Here is a 25,938-nt window from a genome sequence, read left to right as displayed (position 1 = left end):
GTCTTTGCTGAAAGTCCACTCAACGAAATTCTCCTAGTCATTTTTCTTTATTTCTCAATCTTTTCGTTTCATTCTGGTTTGGTTTCTAACTCCCTTTCATCAGATACTACTTTTTATCATGTTTCTGTCTGCTTCTGAATTTTTATCACTTTTCCCTCTTCAGCCACTTTAGTTTTCACTGTACATCCTACAGAATGAGGAGGATGGGAGAATTGATGAGAAACGGATCTTGATTAGCTGGGGAGTGAGAAACTCACTGGTTAAGTGGCCAATGTTATCTTTACTGTCCTGGGTGATGGTTGTATCATTGTCACATGATGACCAAATGATTATTGGCAGAGGAGTGTCCTGTGAGGTCCCATCACAGTAGACCCCAATCCTATCATTTTATAATATGTAGAAATTTAGCAGAAATTACTGGACTTAACATTTGAGCTAAAGAATAGTTTGATTTCTAAACACCACGGCTTTCAAAATGGAGTTCTCATTCCACTGACATGATAGGAAGATAAAATTGTCTACGTTTGGCAAAGACAGGGAATTGAATTAACTTTTATTTCACATACAATCTGTCCTTTGATATTACCTGTTTTACAGGGTGGAGTGATGGGAATTTTAATTGAGTGGAACTGTAATTTAGATCAATCATCATCTAAGTGCATTCCAAAATATGTCTTTCGGCGCCTTGACAACAAAAACTTTGCTGCAACACTATCACCTGGGTACAATTTTAGGTATGTATTCACTTAAAAGTATTTATCAAATAGAAGTCAAACAACTGCAAAATACATTTCAATATTTCAAACTTCTTGAAAGGTTCAATTGGTGAGTACCCTTCCCACTGTGGTGTTAAAGTCTGAAGGCCAGGACCACAATGTCTAGTCTTAATCCCTTGGAGCTTGACTAGTGGAAGGAGAGGAGGAGAAACCAGCAAGATTTTTTTTTCTCCTATTCTGATTAAAAGTAATTTACCTGATAGGTTTCTCTGTCCAGAGATGCTGCCTGATCTGCTGAGCATTTTCAGCATTCTTTGCTCTTATTTTACACTCCTGTTTCATTGTTGTAGGTGGAATGTACGTTTCTGAGTGTTTGAAGAAATGAGGATTGGGTTGATTGTGAATGGTTGAGTTATCTAGTGATTATTTTCTCCATTCCTTTGAAATGATAAAGACCTCTGTTGGGATCAATTAACTCCGAATTGAACCTGTGACTTTGTCTTTAGAGACTGGCAGGCACCTTTTGGGGTGAGGATGCATCATCATCTCCAAGTAACGATATTTGATTTGATTTTTATACGTTTCTGTTCTAGTTCTGTAAACTTCTGTTGACTGATAATTCTTGTTTTTTGTTACAGTTCCCCATTGGGGCTGTTTTTAACTTGATTGACATTCTTTTAAAAGAGTATAACCTACAACATGTATGAAAGTTTTCCTTGTGGCTGAATATCACTTCCAGCAATTCATTTGGAAAAGACCAATCCCAAAATTCTCATTTTCTGGACTGGCCAAAGCAATTTCTATCATTTAGTGTAGATAATCTCAAATGGATTTAAGTATTTTTGGTTGGCAGAGTACTCAATTCTTTGAAATTAGGGTCAAATGCAGGGATGTGCCCTGGCTACCCCATGATGGTGAGTATCCATACAAAAAACATTAAGAACTAACAGAAGACTGTCAAACTTGCCTCCAAAGAAGAAGATCAAAGAAATGCATGGAAATATAGACTAGTTAGGAAAGCTTCTGCAACATTTGTTAAAAGTTCAGATAACAAAATGTATGGAGAAGGGCAATATAATTGAAAATAATCAATCATGGCTTTTGAAAACATGTCTAACTTTATTAAATTCTTTGTCCTTGTCAATTATTTGTAATCTTTTCAATGTAGTGAATGTAATGTACATGGAGTTTCAGAACTGTAAAATATACTTGAGAAATTCATGGCAAAGATCCTAGCATGTGGATTCAGCATCAGTGCAGGAGAATGGATTGAAGTATCTTACACTAAAGAAACCAAAGGGTAGAAGTTAAGGGAAGTATTTTTTCTGGCGTTGCGGAGAGTAGGAAGTGGTATATCACGTGGATAAATGCTGGAACCACTTATAATTTCATGAACTATTTATTCAAACATCGGAAGAACACTGGTAAATTTGCAGATGACGCCAAATCAGGGGCATTGTTAATAATGTGCAAGACTGAACCAAATACAGGATACACACAAATAGGTTGATAGAGTAAATCACAAATTCATTGGCAAAATGTGAGATGATTCATTTTTGTGGGAATAAAATGAACATGCATTCATTAGAAGATTAGAAATAAAATGAGGTGGAGAAGTGAAGAGATTTGGGAACATAAAACATGGCATAGGAACAGGCTCTTTGGCCCACAATGTTGTGCTGAACATGGTGCCAAATTAAAGTAATCTCTTCTGCCTGCCCTTGGTCTATATCCTTCCATTCCTTGCATAATCATGTGCTTATTTAAAAGTTCCTTAAATGCCCTTATCGTTTCTGCCTCCACCCACCACACTCCTACTACTCTGTGTAAAAAGAAAAACTTGCTCCTCACGTATCCTTTGAAATTTCTCCCTCTTGCCTTAAATGTATGCCCCCTAATATTAGACATTTCAACTCTGGGGGGACAAAAGTTCTGACTGTCACCCCTATCTATACATTTCATAATTTTATAGACTTCTCTCAAGTCTTCTGTCAGCCACTGCCATTTCAGAGAAAACAACATGAGTTTTTCTTGCCTCCTTATGGGTCATGCCCTCTAATCCAGGCAGCATCTTGGTAAACCTCTTCTGCACCCTCTCCAAAGCCTCCACATCCTTGTTGTCATGTGGTGACCAGAATCAAATGCAATGCTCTTAATATGGCCTAACCAAAGTCTTATAAAATTGCAACTTGACATCCTGACTCTTATACTCCAATTCCCTGACCAATAAAGGCAAGCATATTATTTGCCGCCTTCACTATCCTATCTACTTGAGTGGCCATTTTTGTGGAACTATGGACTTGAACTTCAAGATCCCTCTGTACATCAATGCTGTTCAAAGTCCTGCCATTAGCTGTATACTTTATCCTAACATTTGATCTCCCAAAGTGCAGGACCTCTCACTTGCCCAGATTAAACTCCATCTGCCATTTCTCTGTCCATATCTGCAACTGATTTACATCCCACTCTATACTTTGACAACCTTCTACACTATCGACAACTCTACCAATCTTTGTATTGTCTGGAACATTATAGATAAATCACGAAAAGTAATAACATTATATGAATTCATAAAAGCTTTATTAAAGTGCTAGGATTTGTTTTTAGATAAGGAGGACACAAAGCATGGCTACAATTTAAGGTTTATGTACAACATTGGCAAAGTGCTGTTCTGGCGTCCGAGTGCAAAATGGTTATTGAAGAAATGTACATGATGAAGAAAAGTTTTACAAAGATATTATGAAAATTCGAGTGCAACTGTCAGGAAGGATCGAGAAGCCTGAAACACTTCTCTCTGAAGATTTGAAAGAGGCTTTTCAAATTATGATTTAATATTTAAGGAGTAGAGTGGCACCATTCTATCTGCTGTAGAGCAATGGTGGATGAGTCCAGAACAGTGGCTATCTTTTTTATTTATGTAGATCTAACAGATCAATTAAGGAATTATGAATTCCTTTACATGCGGCCAGCAGGTTAAACTTGCTGGCACGTGGACCATTTGGAGCAGTTTGCATGTTAAGGGAAAGGTTGAAGGATATTGGGGTAGAGTAAGAGGATGCCTTTAAAGAGAAAGGAGGCTTGTAGAGTATAAGAACGTAGAACAGTACAGCACAGTACAGGTCCTTTGGCCTATGATGTTGTGCCGACCTATTATCCTACTAAAATCAATCTACGCTGCATACCCTACATTTTACTATCCTCCACGTGCCTATCCAAGAGTCGCTTAAAAGTCTGTAAAGTATCTGACTCCACGACCACTGCTGGCAGCGCGTTCCACATGCCCACCACTCTCTGTGTGAAGAACCGATGTCTGACATCTCCCCTATACCTTCCTCCAATCACCTTAAAATTATGCCCCCTCATAATAGTTATTTCCGCCCTGGGAAAAAGTCTCTGACTATCCACTCTATTTATGCCTCTCATCATCTTGTACACCTCTATCAAGTCACCTCTCATCCTTCTTCGCTCCAATGAGAAAAGCCCTAGCTCCCTCAACCTTTCCTCATAAGACTACCCTCCAGTCCAGGCAGCATCCTGGTAAATCTCCTCTGCATCCTCTCTCAAGCTTCCACATCTTTCCTGTAATGAGGTGACCAGAACTAAACACAATATTCCAAGTGTGGTCTAACCAGAGTTTTATAGAGCTGCAGCATAACCTCACGGCTCTTAAACTCAATTCTACTGCCAATGAAAGCCAACCCACCATACACCTTCTTTATGACCCTATCATTTTGGGTCGCAACTTTGAGGGATCCATAGACGTGGACCCCAAGATCCCTCTGTTCCTCCACACTACCAACAATCCTGCCATTAACCCTGTATTCTGCATCCAAATTCAACCTTCCAAAATGAATCACTTCACACTTTTCTGGTTTGAATTCCATCTGCCACTTCTTTGCCCAGCTCTGAATCCTGTCAATGTCCCACTGTAACCTACAACAGCCCTCCACGCTGTCCACAACTCCTCCAACCTTCATGTCATCAGCAAACTTACTAACCCACCCTTCCACTTCCTTATCAAAGTCATTTATAAAGATCACAAAGAGCAAAGGTCCCAGAACAGATCCCTGCGGCACACCACTGAATACTTTCCATGTACTACCACCCTCTGTCTTCTATTGGACAGCCAGTTTTGTATCCAGACAGGCAAATTTCCCTGAATCCCATGCCTCCTTACTTTCTGAATGAGCCTACCATGTGGAACCTTATCGAATGCCTCGCTAAAATCCATATACACCACATCCACTGCTCTGTCTTCATCGATGTGTTTTGTCATATTCTCAAAGAATTCAATTAGGCTTATGAGGCATGACCTGCCCCTCATAAAGCCACGCTGACTATTTCGAATCAAACTGTACTTTTCCAAATAATCATAAATACTATCTCTCAGAATCCTCTCCAATAATTTGCCCACCATAGAATTAAGACTGTATCAGAGATAGTAGGAACTGCAGATGCGGGAGAATCTGAGATAACAAGGTGTAGAGCTGGATGAACACAGCAGGCCAAGCAGCATCATAGGAGCAGGAAGGCTGACGTTTCGGGCCTAGACCCTTCATCAGATATGGGGGAGGGGAAGGGGCACTGACTGCCACTTTGCCCTATTAACTGCTTATCATTCCTCGTAGACTCTCTGCTTGCTCTATCTGTCTGTACACTGGCTACCCCATCCTCTGATCTGTAGCTCCGGTTCCCATCCCCCTCACTTAAATGCTCACTTTGTTCCATTGGACAGATGCATGTTTTTCTGTGGTAGATTTTTGGAGTCCATCCAGGATGTCCATCCTGGGCCTCCTGCAGTGCCACAACGATGCCACCTGAAGGTTGCAGGAACAGCAACTCCTATTCCGCTTGGGAACCCTGCAGTCCACTGGTATCAATGTGGATTTCACAAGCTTCAAAATCTCCTCTTCCCCCACCGCATCCCAAAACCGGCCCAGCTCGTCCCCGCCTCCCTAACCTGTTCTTCCTTCCACCTATCCCCTCCTCCCACCTCAAGCCGCACCCCCATCTCCTGCCTACTAACCTCATTCCACCCCCCCCTTGACCTGTCCGTCCTCCCTGGACTGACCTATCCCTTCCCTAACTCCCCACCTACACTCACCTTTACTGGCTCCATCCCCGCCTCTTTGACCTGTCTGTTTCCTCTCCACATATCTTCTCCTCTATCCATCTTCTATCCGCCTCCCCCTCTCTCCCTATTTATTTCAGAACCCCCTTCCCCTCCCCCTTTTTCTGATGAAGGGCCTAGGCCCGAAACGTCAGCCTTCCTGCTCCGATGATGCTGCTTGGCCTGCTGTGTTCATCCAGCTCTACACCTTGTTATCTCATAGAATTAAGACTGACTGGTCTGTAATTTCCAGGATTATCCCTGTTCCTTTTCTTGAACAAGGGAATGACATTTGCCACGCTCCAATCTTCTGGCACTACTCCAGTGGACAGTGAGGACGCAAAGATCATTGCTAAAGGGGCAGCAATCTCTTCCCTTGTTTCCCGTAGTAACCTTGAGTATATCCCATCTGGCTTAGGGGACTTATCTATCCTCATGTTTTTCAACGTTTCTAGCACATCCTCCTTCCTAACAACAACCTGTTCAAGCATATCTGCCTGTTTCATGCTGTCCTCACAAACGTCAAGGTCCCTCTCACTGGTGAATACTGAAGCAAAGTATTCATTCAGGACCTCCCCTACCTCCTCTGAATCCGCACAAAAGTTCCCTCCACTATCCCTGATTGGCCCTACCCTCACTCTGGCCATCCTCTTGTTCCTCACATAAGTATAGAAAGGCTTGGGGTTTTCCTTGATCCTACCCACCAAAGTTTTCTCACATCCCCTTCTAGCTCTCCTAAGTCCATTCTTCAGTTCCTTCCTGGCTACCTTGTAGACCTCTAGAACCCTGTCCAATCCTTGCTTCCTCAACCTTAAGTAAACTTCCTTCTTCCTCTTGACTAGGTGTTCAACATGTCTTGTCATCCAAGGCTCCTTCAACTTACCATCCTTTCCTTGCCTCAGTGGGACAAACCTATCCAGTACCTGTAGTAACTGCTCCCTAAACACCCTCCACACTTCTATTGTGCATTTCCCTGAGAACATCTGATCCCAGTTGGTGCTCTGTAGTTCTTGCCTAATAGCATTGTAATCCCCCCTCCCCCAATTAAATACTTTCTCATACCGTCTGCTCCTATCCCTCTCCATGGCAATTATAAAGATCACTATCACCGAAATGCTCTCCCACCGAGAGATCTGACACCTGACCTGATTCGTTGCCAAGCACCAAATCCAATATGGCCTCCCCTCTAGTCGGCCTATCTACATATTGAGTCAGAAATCCTTCCTGGACACACCTGACAAAATCTGCTCCATCCAAACTATTTGCACTTAGGAGGTTCCAGTCTATATTAGGGAAGTTGAAGTTGCCCTGTTATTTCTGCACCTTTCCAAAATCCGTCTCCCAATCTGTTCCTCAGTGTCTCTGTTGCTACTGGGGTGTCTGTAGAAAACTCCCAATAAAGTGACTGCTCCTTTCCCGTTTCTGACTTCCACCCATACTGACTCAGTGGAGAAACCCTCCTCCACGACCTCCCTTTCTGCAGCTGTGATACCATCCCTGATTAGCAATGCCACTCCCCCCACCTCTTTTACCTCCCTCCCTATTTCTTTTGAAACATCTGTACCCCGGAACATCCAACAACCATTCCTGCCCCTGTGTTATTCAAGTCTCTGTAATGGCCACAACATCGTAGTTCCAAGTACTGATCCATGCTCTCTAAGTTCGTCACCCTTATTCCTGACACTTCTTGCATTGAAGTAGACAAACCTCAACCCGTTGCACTGACTGCCACTTTGCCCTATTAACTGCTTATTCTTCCTCATAGACTCTCTGCTTGCTCTATCTGTTTGTACACTGGCTACCCCATCCTCTGATCTGTAGCTCCGGTTCCCATCCCCCTCACTTAAATGCTCACTTTGTTCCATTGGACAGATGCATGTTTTTCTGTGGTAGATTTTTGGAATGAAATTTCTCCTTGGGCTGGAGCCTGAAAGTTACACTCAAAATCATGCACATTTTACTGACGTTTATCTACATCCAACTTTCCTGCAATCTCATTAACATGTGATGGATTGGAAACTGGTGTAAAGAAACCAAATCAACATAAACAGTTGAGGGCTAAAGCACCAAACTCCCATTGTAATACTACTCCTTTTTTAGAATTGAAATTTCAAATAATCATAATACCATTGTTTTATTTGTTAATGGTATGTGGGCATTTCTGATTTCAGCATTTGTTACACATGAAAGTGGTGGTGAGTTGCCTTCTTGAACAACTGTAGTTCATGTGGTAAAGGTTGTTAGGGAGATCTAAGATTTTGATCCAGTGATAGTTGAAGTCAGGATGATGTGCAACTTCAAGTAGAACTTTCATGTTTTGTCTGTTGCCCTTGTTCTCCTAGCTGGTGGAGGTCCCCAGTTTGGAAGGTGCTATCAAAGGAACATTGGTGTGCTGCTGCATTACATGTTATGGTATACGTGCTACTAACATTGGAGGGAGTGAATATTTAAGGTGGTGGATGGGTTGCCAATAAAGTGGGCTGCTCCTGAATGTGTTCTATGGTCTTCAGTGAAATGAAATTGGACTCATCTGGCCTCATGGGGATATTTCTTCATCTTCTTGACTTGTGCCTTGTAGGTGATCGAAAGGTATTGACTCTTCAAAACCTAAGTTGGTTCCTGCAGAATTCCCAGTCTCTGACCTGCTCTCGTAGCCTCAGTAGTTAAGCAGATGTGGGCATTGTTGCTGTCAGATCATACTCTAATAATTCAGTGTCGACAATCCAATTTAAGTGGGAATGCAGATAGTCATATGGGTTGACTACAAACAGTCCTTATGTAGATATTTTTTCTAGGAAAGTTGAGAAGTATGCTAGAACTGATCCACTGTATCCAAAGTAATGGACATGACACTTTGTGACAAGATCACAGGAACAACCCCAGAACTGAAGCCACATGTCACTTCGAAGCTGGAACTATCTGTACAACCAGGATGTCTCCTATGGCAAATGACGGTCATCTTTCCATCGCAGCTAAGGAAATGTGTGTTAAATGAACTATACAAAGGTCACTGTGGCATTGTCAAAATGAAGGAGATGGGCATCAAAAATAAACATTGGCTAGGGCTCAACTCCACAATCGAGAAGGCGAGAATACGTACAGGTTGCACAAGAGTTTGCAACCTATCTCTATCAGTGCCATTACGCTCATGAGAATGGCCAGAAAGGCCATAACAAAGAATCCATATTGACCATGCCAGACATTTTAAAGGACAAATGTTTTCCATAGGGGTTTACATACGTACAAAATGACCTGAACACGACCTCATGAAGATGATCTCTTCAGAGAAAAAACATTTGAAAGATTAGGGGAGATCTTTGCAAGGTTTGGTTATCTAGAATAACTTGTTATTGATAATGGTCCACAGTTTGTATCACAACAGTTTACGGATTGTCTAAAGCCACAAATTCTTTGGTAGAAAGATTTGTTCAGAGAATGAAATCCTTTTAAAGGTAACTCAAGAACAAAGATCACTATCAAAAAGATTTCAGCCAATTTTTGTTAGCATTCGGGAAGACATCCCACTCAAGTTCTCCAGCATTGTTCATGATGAATTCAGTTGCACACATCACTGGATTTGCTTAAACCATTCACGGCAAAGGACACTGTTGACTGGAAAACCTGATTCTGTAGTTTCCTATGGGAGAACAAAGCCAAAAGCTGCATTTTCCAAACAGGTCCAGAAGTGTTGGCGAGGAATTACACCACTAGTGAGAAATGGATACCAGCCATCATTGTAGCACAGACTGGACTGGTCTCCTACATCATAAAGATCACAGTGTAGAATGGAGGTGACATACGGAAACTCTTGGCAACAGCAGTTAATGTTGTCTCTGACACATTCATTAAAGATCCATAAATAACTGTGCCAAATCGAGAACTGAATATACCTGAGGACAAAACGTTAACTGAAGCATCTGAGGGAGACATTACCTTGATGCAGAACACAATGACATTGTTCAGAGATTCACACATTCACTTGTCTCCGGAAAAGACAACAACAGATAATGTTCCTAAATCAGCAGATGTTAAAACCAATGAGGAAAAATAAACAGACATCTGAGGGGTGCATCAACAGCTACACAGGAATTGACATCCTCTGGAATTTTTTTACCTATTGCGTATTGTATATATATTGTAAATATTATGAATGCCTTCATTGCAGGAAACTCTGATGTAAAGAGTGAGGACTGTTGTGTATTTGGTCCATATGGTGGACTATCTCTTTAAGAGTCTGATCACATGATATTACAATGACATCAATAACCATTTTGGGTAAGAAACTGTCTGATCTTGCTGTCTGCAGAGTAATCACCTACTTAATAAAGCTCCTACTTTTGCTGAAGATATCAGCCTCCTAATACATGTTGAAATGTAACAGACAACTCTCCAATTTTGCTACGTGAAGTGAGTTGACCTTTGCGGTACTGGGCAATGTGGGTTTTTTTTAAATGTATCCAATGCCATGCGGTTTGTCCTGTGTTATGCTGTTTTGACTTGCTGGTAAATATTGTTGAGTGGATTACTAAGCTGCTTCAGAGGGCAATTAAGAATCAACCACATTATAGGAGTCACAAATGGGTCAGACTAGGCAGGAGTGGGAGATTTCTTCACAGTAGTGATTGAGATGTGATCTTATGGCAACTTGGTAGTTTCATGGCCACTATTACCAACTTTTTAAATTCCACATTCATTTAATTGAGCTGTTTTTAGTGGCACTGAACTTTTGGAGCATTAATTTAGTCCTCTGGATTACTAATTTAGTAACACTAGCACGAGGCTACAGTTGCCATTGACTTATGCATTGGAAGAACAGCAAATTTAGGAACATGTGATGATGGAAGCCTTTTTTTTAAACGTGCATTTTAATGAAAGCATTAAAAATCCAGCGTTCCGTAAGGATAATTATATTTTTAAAACATTAAGTGTATGTGCACGTTAAAAATGATTTTTTTTCTGCTTTGCTTAAATTTTCTTTTTGAATAAGTGTAATGAAAGGACATTTGAATGCATAGATTTTTATAATGTATCAGTACCAAGACTAATGAATTGGGATACATTTGGATACTGATACTGAGTTGGGTATAAAAGTGGGAGAATATTTGAATATGGCGTAATTACATGCGTAACATTTGTATCCATGTCTCCCACTCTTTTTCTAAACTGGTCTTTGTTTTATCTCCCAAATACATCAGCAAGATGATGTGAGTGCATCCACGTTTGTAAAAAGCTATCTGATCCAAACTGGATAATATTCCAAATTAACTTGAGAAACAGACAATCGTGCAATTTATTGCACTTCTTTCAATTTGCAGCTCTCTATTATCACAGTTAGTTTTGCAGACCTCTCTTTACTGCTCTGCATTCAATGCATTTCTCCAGCACAGGGTTACTTTTGTGCTGCAATTATAGTGAGGAGTAAAGGTTTATGTTCGGTTAAAGTATCATAAGAATAACTGAAGAAAAGCCATTGTTTATAATTTGTGAACTATTATTTTGTTTAAAACCAGGTTTGCTAGATACTTTGTGAATTCGAATGGAACAGAAGTAAGAATGTTGTTCAAGACATATGGGATACGATTTGAGGTTGAAGTTTTTGGACAGGTGAGTATAAGTTTACTATTTTCCTTTAGTTGCTTTGAATAACAGTTTTAGAATAAAAATATCCAGTGAGCTAATTGGAGTTCTTGATCTTGAAATATAGAGCAATCCACTTTTGTCATGAGATTTTCAAATCTACTGCTAGCCCAAAGGAAAAGTGGCCTGAAACAAAAGTCCAACTATGTATTTCTAAAACCCAGGGGTCTGGCTTCCTTACCTATACTCCTACTTTATGTGGAACATCTGACAATATGAATCATGACGACACTTCACAATAATCTAACAGATGTACACTGGAATGCTACAGAGCAGTTGACTAGTCTTCCAAAATCCTATATGCTCATTATCTGTATTTTCAATGCTATTAATTTGTAACTTTTTAAGAACCTTTTTCAAACGTCACATTACAATCCAGGCACCAGACAATCATAGTGTCTGATGCCTGGATTAACAGCTGTGTTTTTAGCAAAATTTATAATGCAGAAGTAATGAGTAAACTTTATTTTAACTGGTACCTCATGAACTGGCACTTGATAAACCGGCAAAAATTATGTACCCCAAATACTGGAAATTTACTGTATTGTTGCAATCTCAATGTCCAAGTAGTCACTTGAGGGTATGTGAGAAAGTTCTCTGCCAGTAAGCTTTATTTTAAGGTGAAGTTGGCATTATCATTTGTGATTTATTCTATAAATCAAGTATAACAGTGTGTATACTCCCTGCATTACATTTCTATTACTTAGTGTGTGTTTTTATATTGATTATGTGGACCTTTTGATCAATCAGCACACTCTCTCACTCCTGGTTGCATAGGTGCTGGTTAACAAAAAGTTTATGGTACCACTCATACATTATATTTCTAAGCTTTGTGGTTTTCTATGATTTCTACACACAACCTAAATCACTGCAGAGAACTGTTTCTTTGGTTTTTACTCATCCTAGTTGCAAAATAATGGTCTTTCTAAGTTTAAAAGTGGTAGTCTTTTTTTCTCTCACCAGCATAATAACAAAAGGAGAATCGTAAACTTCATTTTTCTGTGATCTTGAGCATTTGGGTGCACATGTAAAACTATTTCACTACCATACCACCCCCCCCAAAAAAAAAGGCTGTGAGAGCATTCAGTATAAATTTAACACTCCCGACATCCATTGTTACTTGTATTAGTTGTCATCCTGGTCCAGTTGTATAACAAAGATTTGCAGATAAAAGTGTAGCCAACCATTTGCAAATGGCATGGATATTGTACTGTAATGGCTTTTTAGTTCTTATAGGGGCTAAGCTCATAATGAAGTCAGGACTGGTGAGTCTAAGATTGTACTTCCCTCCTACCAATGCTGGTTCCTACCTAGCCTTCCAATAAGCTATCAGAAAAGGACTGTTTGGGTAGCTTAACTAATAAATGTTCCCCTCTCATTCATAGAATCATCATCGTTAAAGAATTCCTACAGTGTGGAAACAGGCCCTTTGGCCCAACAAGTCCACACTGACCCTTGGAGCATCCCACCCAGACCTATCCCCCTATAACCTGCCTAACTTACACACACCTGGACACTATGGGCAATTCAGCATGGCTAATCCATTTAGCCTGCACATCTTTGGACTGTAGTAGGAAACTGGAGCACCTGGAGGAAACCCATGCAGACATGGGGAGAATATGCAACTCCACACAGACAGTCACTCGAGGGTGGAATCGAACCCAGGTCGTTGGTGCTAACCACTGAGCCACTGTGCCACCCCCAAGTGAGGGAGCCCATCGTCTCTGGGTGGTTTCGAACCACAAATCTTCCGGTTAACTGCCGAACATGCTAACCAATTGCACCACAGAGATTACTCTGGGATTTGTCTGTGCAACTATGATTGAAAATTCCTGACGCCGAAAACCAATAGGAAATCAAGAATATGCACTTAAACGTGCAACAGAGTTAGATTTTTGAGCAAAGGCAATGGCTAAAATAATTCAGGACTTTCATTTTGAGTGATGAATGCTATTGATGTGGGGGTGTGTGGACAATAATGCTTCCATGAACTTGGGGGAAAATGACCTGAAGTGGAAGGCTGAGAAGTGAGACTGAACAGCTAGCAGCAATAAGGTGAGAAAAGTCCATTATTTTCATTGTAAGGTGCTCTTTGTAGCAGGATATATAAATCAGTGGTTATTACTGGAGAGAAAAATCTTAGTATTAAGAAATCATTGGGAAACTAATGGTAATTCAAAAAGATTGCAAGACTTGAATAAATTCCATTTGTTTGCAGAAAACTAGTCCCTGTAATGAATATATTCTCTTCTAACAAGCATAAAGTGAGTCGTATCAAAAGTTTGACTGACCATCTTAAATTGGTTGGTTTGTGTAGCTGTTAACACACAAGATCATTCTCAAATGCTGTCAAATTGTGGAATCATATCTAACATTAGCATGGCAATGCTGTAGCTAGAGTTGGTTTGCAAACCCATTAGCACCTGGTTCTATGTGACTGTTTGTTTGAAATTTGGCATTGTTGCATTTGTCCTGATGCATGCAACGTGAAAACATCAACATTTTATTGATTATTTAAATATTGTATTTCCAAACTAGGAAATACCTAAAGCACAATTATTGTATTTGTTTAAATCCAGACAGTTATGTTTTTCTCAAATTGTGCTATGATTATTATCCTATAATAATTTGCATTTTTGACAACCTTTAATATAGAAAAGATCCCAAAGTGCTTCATTAGTATAAACAGACACACATGAATGGTAGGGGATAGTCAAGTAGTGACCCTCAGTTGTAAAAAGGATTACAAACAGGAACTTAAAGTAAGAGGATATACTGGAGAGATGAACATGTCTAAGAAATCCACAGCATGGGCTTGAGATTGCTGATGCCACAGCTAGTAATGATGGATGGGCTGCACGTATGTTTGTACAGAGGATGGAAAATACAGGAGTAGGGGGAAGGGGATAATTCTAAGGCTGGGCCAGTTAGAAAAATAAACAGAGTCAAGAACATGAGAGCATCTAAACCCGATATTGGAGGTATTGGGGCAGCTAGAAGTCAATGTAATGAAACGAGGACAGATGTGTGGGACCTACTGTGAAAGAGGTTTGGTTGACCTCATGTTTTGGAGGAGTAGATGATTGGAGGCTGGTCAGGAGAGCTTTGGAAGATACAATGCTGGGTGTAGTAGATATGGACATAGATGGAGGCAGGCAATATAACAAGTGAAATTAGCTGTCCGGTATAGTTCATTTTGAGACTGATACCTTAGCCTGTGCCTTCAAACTGAGGGCACAAGACAGGAAGCACAGAAAGTTTCATGTTTAATAACATGAATTTAGAGAATAGTAGATGCGGTTTTATTTTTTAAAAAGACATTTCCTAATTAGTCACATCTCGTGATAACTGTTTGAGTAATGGAGATTACCTGTCTGGAATTATAATTGCCAGGTTCCAGTTTCTGCTTTTGATATTGTCTGGAGTAGCTGAGAAGCACTCCAGCTCAGCTCTCCTGTTTCTGGAAAAGAACCCTGATTGGTTCAGTGAGGTACCTGGAGTCCTGCTGCCACATGCAAAGCCTCGAAGTTTGTCAGTATTTACTGAGTAAGTCTGCAAAGGTCTCTGGTGACAACTGCACGTGTAGCAGTATCTGTCTTTGTGCACCTGAATAGCCAAGCTGACAGCGATCGGTCTCTTAAATCTTATCCTTTTTGCCTTTTTATTGGCCAAAAATGTGTTTTTGAACCTACAGTGACAAATCTGTGTATGTGTGGCAGATAGGTTTTGGGCTAAATTTTTTAAACACTTACGAGCTGTGAGTTAACCAATTTTTATTTGTTTTTTAAATGCAAGAAATGATTTTTAGAGTAAAAATAAAACTTTCTTTGATGATATGGCTGAAGTCCAAGGAAACAAAACCAGAGAGAGAAGAGAGACTGGACTCTAGGGACCATTGTGAGGAAAGATCTAAGACCGAGTGGGATGCTGCTTAAATACATGCAAACCATCCCAAGATTTGATGAAAGTGACATTAAAACATTCATTTATTTATTTCGAAAAGATAGCCAAATAACTGATGAGGTCACAAGAGTTATGCTTTTCTTTCTGAGGAAGCATTAGGCTCAGTGGTTAGCACTACTGCCTCACAGCTCCAGGAACCTGGGTTCGATTCCACCCTTGGGTGACTGTGTCTGTGTAGAGTTTGCACGTTCTCCCTGTGTCTGCGTGGGTTTCCTCCCACAGTCCAAAGATGTGGAGGCTAGGTGGATTGGCCATGTTAAATTGCCCATACTGTTCAGTAATGTGTAGATTAGGGGGATGCTCTGAGGGTCAGTGTGGACTTGTTGGGCCAAAGGGCCTGTTTCCACACTGTATGGATTCTATTCTATTGGATATGGGCATTAACGGTAGAGACCAGTTATGAAGCACGTGAGGAAATAATTCTCTTGGAAGAATTTAAAATTTCAGCCCTCTGTTAGTAAGAGTTTAAAGCTAGAATGTTGCACAAGCAAGGCAGGTATGAGGTAGCTGATCATTGATCTGGTCCACAAATTCAAACTCTTTCTTTCTCCATCACCCCCCAAACCCCAAGAAGGATAGAAAATGGGAAGTGAAAGGAAGGCATGTTGCTGGAAAAGGAAGAACAGCTCACTTGCCCCAGGATCTCATCTGCCAAGAAGAAAGGTGCTGAGTGTGGAAGGCCAAAGTTATTATCATAAGCCAAAAAATATTTTGAAATTTCAGGGTAAATCCACAGTATTTATTGGGTGCATAAGGTTGATTTCATTTGAAATGTGTATAATTCTAAAGGGACTTGAAAGGGTAGCGACCAAGAGAGTTGTTTCCACTGGCTGCTTTGAGGGCACAGTCTCAGGATACAAGTCAAGCATTTAGAAATGAGGTGAGAAGAAATTTTAAGGGTTGTGAATCTTTCGGAATCTCCATTACTGAGGGCATTCTCTATGCTCTACTGCTTACTTTTTCCGTTAATGGGATGAGGGTGTCACTGGCTAGGCAGCATTTATTGCCCATCCCTAATTGCCCAGAGGGCAGTTAAGAGTCAACCACATTGCTGTGGGTCTGGAGTCACATGGAGGCCAGACCAAGTAAGGATGGCAGTTTCCTTCCCTGAAGGACATTAGTGAACCGGATGGGTTTTTCCGACAATCGACAATGGATTCATGGTCATTAGACTCTTAAATTCCAAATATTTATTGAATTCAAATTCCACCATCTGCTGTGGCAGGATTTGAACCCAGGTCACCAGAATGTTATCTGGGTCTCGAGATTAACAGTCCAGTGCTAATATCACTCGGCCATCGCCTCCCCTTGCTTTATTAAGGCTGGAACAAATAATTAGAACTGAAGCCCAAGATCCACCGACTACATACTGGATGGTAAAACAGGCTTAGAGGGCTGTATGGAAGTAAAAGGGCTGAGAGGGGTTAGAATACATAGGGTAAGTTGTACTTCTGTCTGCAGCTGAGGCTATATATAGATACTGACATGAATGCATAGAACATAACAGCACAGTACAGGCCCTTCGGCCCTTGATGTTGCGCCGACCTGTGAAACCAATCTGAAGCCCATCTAACCTAAACTATTCCATCATCCATATGTTTATCCAATGACCATTTAAATGCCCTTAAAGTTGGCGAGTCTACTACTTTTGCAGGCAGGGCATTCCATGCCCTTACTACTCTGAGTAAAGAACCTACCTCTGACATCTGTCCTATATCTATCACCCCTCAATTTAAAGCTATGTCCCCTCGTGCTAGCCATCCCCATCCGAGGAAAAAGGCTCCCACTGTCCACCCTATCTAATCCTCTGATCATCTTGTATGTCTCTATTAAAGTCACCTCTTAACCTTCTTTTCTCTCACGAAAACAGCCTCAAGTCCCTCAGCCTTTCCTCATAAGACCTTCCCTTCATATCAGGCAACATCCTGGTAAATCTCCTCTGCACCCTTTCCAATGCTTCCACATCCTTCCTATAATGCAGTGACCAGAACTGTACGCAATACTCCAAGTGCGGCCGCACCAGAGTTTTGTACAGCTGCAACATGACCTCATGGCTCCGAAACTCAATCCCTCTACCAATAAAACCTAACACACCGTACGCTTTCTTAACAATGCTATCAACCTGGGTGGCAACTTTCGGTGATCTATGCACATGGACACCGAGATCTCTCTGCTCATCCACACTACCAAGAATCTTACCATTAGCCCAGTACTCTGTATTCCTGTTACTCCTTCCGAAGTGAATCCCCTCACACTTTTCCGCATTAAACTCCATTTGCCATGTCTCAGTCCAGCCCTGTAGCTTATCTATGTCCCTCTGTAACCTGCAACATCCTTCCGCACTATCCACAACTTCACCGACTTTGCTGTCATCCGCAAATTTACTAACCCATCCTTCTACGCCCTCATCCAGGTCATTTATAGAAATGACAAACAGCAGTGGCCCCAAAACAGATCCTTGAGGTACACCACTAGTAACTGAACTCCAGGATGAACACTTCCCATCAACCACCACCCTCTGTCTTCTTACAGCTAGCCAATTTCTGATCCAAACCGCTAAATCACCCTCAATCCCATGCCTCCGTATTTTCTGCAATAGCCTACCATGAGGAACCTTATCAAACGCTTTACTGAAATCCATATACACCACATCAACCGCTTTACCCTCATCCACCTGTTTGGTCACCTTCTCAAAGAACTCAATAAGGTTTGTGAGGCACGACCTACCCTTCACAAAACCGTGTTGACTATCCCTAATCAAATTATTCCTTTCTAGATGATTATAAATCCTATCTCTTATAATCCTTTCCAACACTTTACCCACAACCGAAGTAAGGCTGACTGGTCTATAATTACCAGGGTTGTCTCTACTCCCCTTCTTGAACAAGGGAACAACATTTGCTAGTCTCCAGTCTTCTGGCACAATTCCTGTAGACAATGATGACATAAAGATCAAAGCCAAAGGCTCTGCAATCTCCTCTCCAGCTTCCCAGAAAATCCTAGGATAAATCCCATCTGGCCCAGGGGACTTATCTATTTTCACACCTTCCAGAATTGCTAACACCTCCTCCTTATGAACCTCAATCCCGTCTAGTCTAATAGCCTGTATCTCAGTATTCTCCTCGACAACATTGTCTTTTTCCTGTGTGAATACTGACGAAAAATATTCATTTAGTGCCCCTATCTCTTCAGACTCCATGCACAACTTCCCACTACTGTCCTTGACTGGCCCTAATCTTACTCTAGTCATTCTTTTATTCCTGACATACCTATAGAAAGCTTTAGGGTTTTCCTTGATCCTACCTGCTAAAGACTTCTCATGTCCCCTCCTGGCTCTTCTTAGCTCTCTCTTTAGGTCCTTCCTGGCTAACTTGTAACTCTCAAGCGCCCTAACTGAGCCTTCACGCCTCATCTCTACACAAGCCTCCTTCTTCCTCTTGACAAGAGATTCAACTTCTTTAGTAAACCACGGTTCCCTCGCTTGACCACTTCCTCCCTGCCTGAGAGGTACATACTTCTCAAGGACACGCAGTAGCTGTTCCTTGAACAAGCTCCACATTTCAATTGTGCCCAGCCCCTGCAGTTTCCTTCTCCATCCTATGCATCCTAAATCTTGCCTAATCGCCTCATAATTGCCTTTCCCCCAGCTATAACTCTTGCCCTGCAGTATATACCTATCCCTTTCCATCGCTAAAGTAAACGTAACCGAATTGTGGTCACTATCACCAAAGTGTTCACCTACCTCCAAATCTAACACCTGGCCTGGTTCATTACCCAGTACCAAATCCAATGTGGCCTCGCCTCTTGTTGGCCTATGTACATACTGTGTCAAGAAACCCTCCTGCACACATTGGACAAAAACTGACCCATCTAAAGTACTCGAACTATAGCGTTTCCAGTCAATACTTGGAAGGTTAAAGTCCCCCATAACGACTACCCTGTTACTTTCGCAGGGCAGGTAAATAAGATTTTTGAGGGCTGGAGAATTCTTGTCAGAGGGTAAAGTAACTCAAATGAAGCAGGTAAACCTGCAGTTATACTAAGGAATGTAGGAGCCACTCAAACTACTTAAAGGCCTTGCATCTCCACTAAAATGTGCAAACAAATAGACTCAACAGTTAGACATATTACTACTAATACCATATAGGGTAACTTGTACTTCAGGTTACTTCTGAAATTTCCATTTAACTCCATCGTACAAAAAGACCAATTATCAACACTGCAAAAGAACTGAGCAGGGTATTTTGAATCCATACATAACATGGACTACTAAGAATAGAATGTGGCAAGAAAAGGAAAATAGGGGCGGATATCAAAAATGGCAAAGCCTCATTGTCAGTTGCCAAACGGTGAATTTAGGAGTTCCTTCTACATTTACAAATTTCTTGCACGTTACAAAATGAGGACAAAGTTTACAATATAAACACCAGTCTTTTAAAACATGGATGTACACTGCTTTAACAACAATATGTTTTGCGCAGGCTGGAAAATTTGACATTATCCCTACAATGATAAATATCGGATCTGGGTTAGCATTATTAGGAATGGTAAGTTCATTTATGTAACAAAAATGACGGCTATGCAATAAATATTTTGAACGATATAAACCACATTTTGTATTTCCTTTTTAAAGCAAGGAAGTTAAAGGATTTTTACTTTCCACATAGCCACTGGTCCTGTCGTTGCTTTGTAAGAAGTTGACAGTAGATATGCTTCAAAGTAGCAGCACTACTTTCAGATTGATTCTGCCTCCAAGAACACATTGTGTTTCAAAGCAGAGAAATTCAGATAATAAGGGAAGCAAACTCTGATCCATCTCACTAGGATCTAAAAGTCTTTGATTATAGTAATCAAATCGTGTTTTGAAAATAACCAAGTATTTCACCCTTTGCTAATGCCTATGGTCAACTATTAAATGAAACCGAGTGAGTGTCAGATCTATATTCTCAAAATGCTAGCCAATACTGTTTGAGAAGAGACAAATGGAAAGTCCTTAGTACTTGAGACTATTCTCCAGCACTGAGGAGATGGTACCCAAGCACAAATTACACTTGCATTGAATTTTCTCCCCATAATTGCAAACAGCCACCAAAAGGAGAAACAGAAGATCACAAGAGTTGTAATTGGAGTAGACCATACAGCCCTTTGAGCATGTTTTACCAACCAGTATGATGGTGAATCTTGGGCTTCAATTCTAATCATTCTGTTGAAGCTTTATTAAAGTAAAGAAGGGAGCATCCAGAATCCTTGGACATGGAGAATCCAAAACATTCACAATCCTTTCGAAGCAGCACGGTGGCACAGTAGTTAGCACTGCTGCCTCACAGCGCCAGGGACCCGGGTTTGATTCCAGCCTTGGGTGACTGTCTGTGTGGAGATTGCACATTCTCCCCATGTCTGCGTGGGTTTCCTCCAGGTGCTCTGGTTTCCTCCCACAGTCCGAAGATGTGCAGGCTAGGTGGATTGGCTATGCTAAATTGCCCATAGTGTTCAGGGAGGTTTAGATTAGGTGGGTTATAGGGGATGGGTCTGGGTGGGATGCTCGGAGGTTTGGTGTGGTCTTGTTGGGCCGAAGGGCCTGTTTCCACACTGTAGGGATTCTATTTTTTCTATGATCTCAATCCTAAACAATTACCCTCATCCTGAGACAGTGCCCTCAGTCAGCCAGTAGAAATAATCCCCTTAATCTCTACCCATTTAAGTCCTCTCAGATTTATGTACATTTGAATGAGATCACCTGTCATTTTAAAACTCGAGAATATAGGCCAAATTTACAGATTTTCATCAGCAGACAACCCTTTTATTCCAGGGACAAATCTTGTGAATCTTTTCTGTATTGCTTCCAATGCAAGTACATATTTTCTTTAAAAATGAAGACTACACACTATTTCAGGTATAGTCTCACCAAAACTCTGTCCGGTTTTAGCAAAATGTCTTAATCTTAAATGCCCATTCCCTTTCAATAAAGGGGAGTACCTGAATGCTATTTTGTATTTCACAAATGCACACAAAAAGTCTCTTTGAACTTCAATGTTTGCATGTTTAATACCTTTAAAAATTCTCTTTCTTATGATTGAACTTCATCCTTTCATAGGACGTGGACATCACCAGCATTTGGTGTCCATTCTTAATTGCCTTTTTAAATTGAGGGGATTGCTAGACCATCTGAGGGCAGTGAAGAGAAACCATTCCTGTCGATCTAGAGTCACATGTACACCATTATTGGGCAAGAATGGCAGATTTCCTTCCCTAAATAAGTTTTTACAACAATTGATGATAGAAACCCTGGAACATGAAAGTGAGACAGGCTTTCACAGCTATTCATTGAATTTAAAATTACACCAACTGCCATGGTGGGATTTGAAACAATGTCCCCACAGCATTAACCTGGGACTCTTGATTATTAGTGAATTGACTCAGCTGACTGATTTAAATAAGATGATGTTGTAGTAATTACATTCATTCAGCAAGTCATAGCAAGTCTCCGATCTTGGAGACCAACAAATAAAAAGTTACTAGAAGTTGAAAAGAGTATCCCTCTACCTGGACCCCTCTGAGCTTTCACCTGCACTCAACTTGTTCATTGACCAATGTCACGTCAACCTTCTCAAAAGTGTGGCCATGGACCCGTTATGCTGGTCTTTGTGGGATAGGTGGAGGGTTGTGACCCACAACTGTTCTCCAATACATTGAAGACATCATCAATGCTGCTTCCCCCTCTCATCAGAATTGGAGAAGTTAATCAATTTTGCTTCTAATTTCCACCCAGCTCTCACCTTCACCTGGTTCACCTGACTCCTCCCTTTCCTTCCTCAACAAGTGTTTCCATCTCTGGGGATAGACTGGCCACCAACATCCATTATAAACCCAGACTTCCAGAGTTACCTTGAGTATATATCGTCACACCCTGCTTCCTGTAAAGACTCTCTTCCATTCTCCTCGTTTCTTTGTATCTGTCACATCTGTTCCAGTGACGCCTCTGAAATGTCCATCTTCTTCCTCAACCAAGGATATCCCCCACCAAAGGCAAACTTATAATAAAACTGGCACAAAACAGCTGTTGGCAGGGCTGTCAGACATGTCTGATCCATCTCCCACACTTTGGCCCTCCCCCCTTCTCTTCCCTCCCACAACAGTGACAGGGTCCCCCAGTCTTCTCATCACCCCACCAGCATCCACATCCAAAGGATCATTAGCCACCATCAGACACATTCCCTTCCCATGTCAGCCTTCCACAAGGGCCACTCCTTCTCCATTCCCAACATCGCTTCACACCCCCACAAAACCATCCTATGCAATTGCAGGTGGTGTGACACCTGCCTGTTTACTTCCTCTCCTCACTATCCAAAGCCTCAGACGCTTTCCAACTGAAGCAGCAATTTACCTGCAGTTCACTCAGATATAATCTACTGCATTCACTGCTCATAATGTGATCTCAATGTTGGGGAAACGAAATTCAGACTGGGTGACTGCTTTGCAGAACACCTACATCCTGTCTGCAAAAATGACCCTGAGCTTCCTATTGCCTTCTGCTTTAACACACCATTACATTCCCTAGTGAACATTTGTCTCAGGCTTGCTGCAATGCTCCTGCAAAGCTCAGCACAAGCTGGAAAAACAGCATCTTGTGTTTTTTACCCCATTTGGGACCCTGCAACCTTCAGTAGTCAGTATAGAGTTCAATAAGTTAAGGGCCTGAGCACCTTCAGCTATGTCCTTGCTCCACTGCCACACAACAGGTCTTGTCATCACATTGGCAACCACTGATCATCCCCATCAGCAACTATTGATTCTCCCAGCTGACCTTAACTCATTCCTTTAGCTTCCCAACTGCCATTCTCTCTGGGCTTCGTGTCTACCTGCTGTTTACTCCTCCTTCCTTCCCACCTTCAGCATATATACCAACATTTTCTTGGCTACAATCAATTTTGAAGGTCACTGGACCCAAAACAGTAACTCTGCTTTCTCTCCACAGACAATTCCAGATCTGCTGAGTTTTCCCAGCAATTTGTATCTTTGTTTGATTTCCAGCATCCACAGGTAATGGGAAAAGAACACCTTTGCACATATCCCACCTATACTAAATCTTGACTTGGCACTGGTTGCTCATCACACTCTTGCCTCAGCCCAATCTATGCTTCCATTATTCTGAATGATAGCAAAACCTGTTCATTCAATGTGTGCATTTAAAATGTGCTTTCTTTGTTGTATAAGCCAAAGTTGATTTAAATACTTAAGTTTTAGCCTAAGGAACTGCATTGCTAATTATTTTGTTTTATTTTATATTAAAACAAGCGATATAATTGAAACCTTTCCTTTTAGGCAACAATCTTGTGTGATCTAATTGTCCTGTACTTCTTAAAGAAAAGCAAATATTACAAAGAAAAGAAGTACAAGTATGTTGACGACTATGAATTGGTAAGGCAACAAAATATTGTTCATCTTGCCAGCTGATGTGATTTTTCCGTCGTCATGCAGTTTCTTTTTATTGCTAATTAATGTGTTAAAATATCATTTTTGTCATGATCAATTCAAATTATTTAACAATTCAAGATGATTAGCATTATTGGCAATAACAAAGCTATGTGATGGATAAAAACAGAATCATCACTGGTGGACCAAGAGTTTTGTAATCTCTGCATAATGAATTGCTGAATGGATTTTATTTTGTCTAATTAAATATTCAAAATAAACCTTAATTGTTTTCTTTGCCATGAAATATAAAACTATAACCCTAAGGAATATAGACATTTGAATATTACTGTAGAAAGCAAAGAAAATTATACTTAGTATACTATTTAAAAACAAATGTTCTTAATATGCACTGAAAGTCACATTTTAAGCAAAATGTGTCAAATGTATAATGGAGAATTATTGGGAAAGTATAATATTCCTGAATTACAGTACAAGGATTGCAATATTACATGAAACAAAATCTATGGAAATGAATAATGCCTTTATCTCATGTTAAAAGGGGATTGAATCAGAAGATTAAAGGAGCCATATGGAATTCTGGAAACAAACTGACTTCTGTCCTGTGAATCTGAAGTCACAAGACTGATTTTCTACCTTGGCACTTGACTAACAGGTCCATCATAAAACTGTAAATATTAATGAGTTTTATCTGAGAGCTTGATCAACAACTTGAAAGGGGACTCAATTGTTTTAAAAATGATTAAAGACTAAACCTATTGAACGTGACTATTTTTGCTTTGATTATTGACGTAATGTGGAACAACATGAACAATCAAGGTGTAAGTAACAGATGGCTTTGCTTGCTGACACCCTGGAAGTAATATTGGGGATGGACTGGTGCTCTGGTAGCACTAAGGAAGTTGAAGAGAGAACAGATGGAATAGCAGAATGGGATAGTGGAAAATTTGGAGATCAGTTCATGGAGTGCTCTTGTGTCTTCTCCCCAAAACTGCTGTAGCTTTGCTCCAACTGTTAAAGGAGGCTGGCAAACCCAGCCAACCACATTAAAACAGTAAAGGTTAAAATCTGTGGTTCCTTGCCTCATTTAAAATAACTATTTACCTTGGAAGTGTGCTGGATACTCTCCCCTTGCACAACTTTTGTAAAACTCAGAAGCTAATGGGTCCAATTTCACTTTCCAATATACTCAGCCTAATTAAATCCTTCACCTGCACAAAACTCTGCCTGTGCTAAGACCCATATTAAAACTCCCCCATTATGGTAAGATTTTAAATAAACAGCAATCTGAACAAATGTTGTAATTTTTATAGTCTCAGAAGGAAAACTTTGCCAATTTCTGACTGGATACCCAAATGTATAATTACATTTGTTACAGCACTAAATGAGGTCATTTAGTCTGTGTTGGAACAGCACAGCGGAAATCCAACTAGATACACACACTCGCTCTCTTGCTGTAATCTTGCACATTTATCTTTAGGTGCTTCACATGTCACTTTTGCTAATTGCCTTAAATCTCTGCTCTTTGTCAAAGGGAAGGTTTCTCTTCATTTACTGTGTCTGGAAACCTTATAATTTTGAGAAAGCTGGAAAGAAAAACAGAGGCGACAAAGCACAGTAAACAGGTGAAAAGCTACATTTAGCCCTGTTTAGAACTGACAATGAAAGCAGCAATGAGGCCATAAAACTTATGTGTCAGAACCTATTATTGAAGAAGCGAATTTGACGGAACTAATTATGGAGAGCCAAAAAAGTAGGTATTGTAGAAGCACACAGATGAAGTAGGAATACCAGTGATTGGTAATCCTCCTACAGTGGTTTGTCTGTCAAATATCCCCTTTAATATAAATCTAGGCACAATTTCTGTTTATTAGGCTCCCATTTTGAGAGATTCACGGTACGGAACATGAGAAGGCTGTAAGAGATCATGCATTACCACCCAATTATATTTGCTGAACACAAACTAATTGACACACCTCAGCAAGATTTTTGATTCACAATTCAATAATGTTAAGAAAGTAGACTTCGATAACAAGGTGTAGAGCTGGATGAACACAGTAGGCCAAGCGGCATCAGAGG

General features: G+C 40.7%; 1 protein-coding gene across 3 annotated transcripts in view; it reads left to right on the top strand.

The window, feature by feature from the left end:
• Positions 1 to 24,627, top strand: part of LOC109913954 (P2X purinoceptor 4-like) — a 60,895-nt gene extending 36,268 nt beyond the window's left edge. Inside the window, exons 8-12 of one of the 3 annotated variants that reach the window (XM_048611580.1) lie at positions 598 to 734; positions 11,337 to 11,430; positions 19,908 to 19,973; positions 23,749 to 23,844; positions 24,401 to 24,627. In XM_048611580.1, the coding sequence (XP_048467537.1) occupies positions 598 to 734; positions 11,337 to 11,430; positions 19,908 to 19,973; positions 23,749 to 23,844; positions 24,401 to 24,421 (414 nt within the window). In that variant the 3' untranslated portion in view covers positions 24,422 to 24,627. Of the gene's footprint in view, positions 1 to 597; positions 735 to 11,336; positions 11,431 to 11,579; positions 11,585 to 16,082; positions 16,422 to 19,907; positions 19,974 to 23,748; positions 23,845 to 24,400 lie in introns of those variants that run through there. The other 2 variants (XM_048611581.1, XM_048611582.1) reach the window with 2 other exon arrangements.
• The last annotated feature ends 1,311 nt before the right edge of the window (positions 24,628 to 25,938 follow it).

Source organism: Rhincodon typus, chromosome 24 (assembly GCF_021869965.1).
Source record: "Rhincodon typus isolate 14 chromosome 24, sRhiTyp1.1, whole genome shotgun sequence".
Lineage (NCBI taxonomy): Eukaryota > Metazoa > Chordata > Chondrichthyes > Orectolobiformes > Rhincodontidae > Rhincodon > Rhincodon typus.
This window is presented reverse-complemented; position numbering and strand designations above follow the sequence as displayed.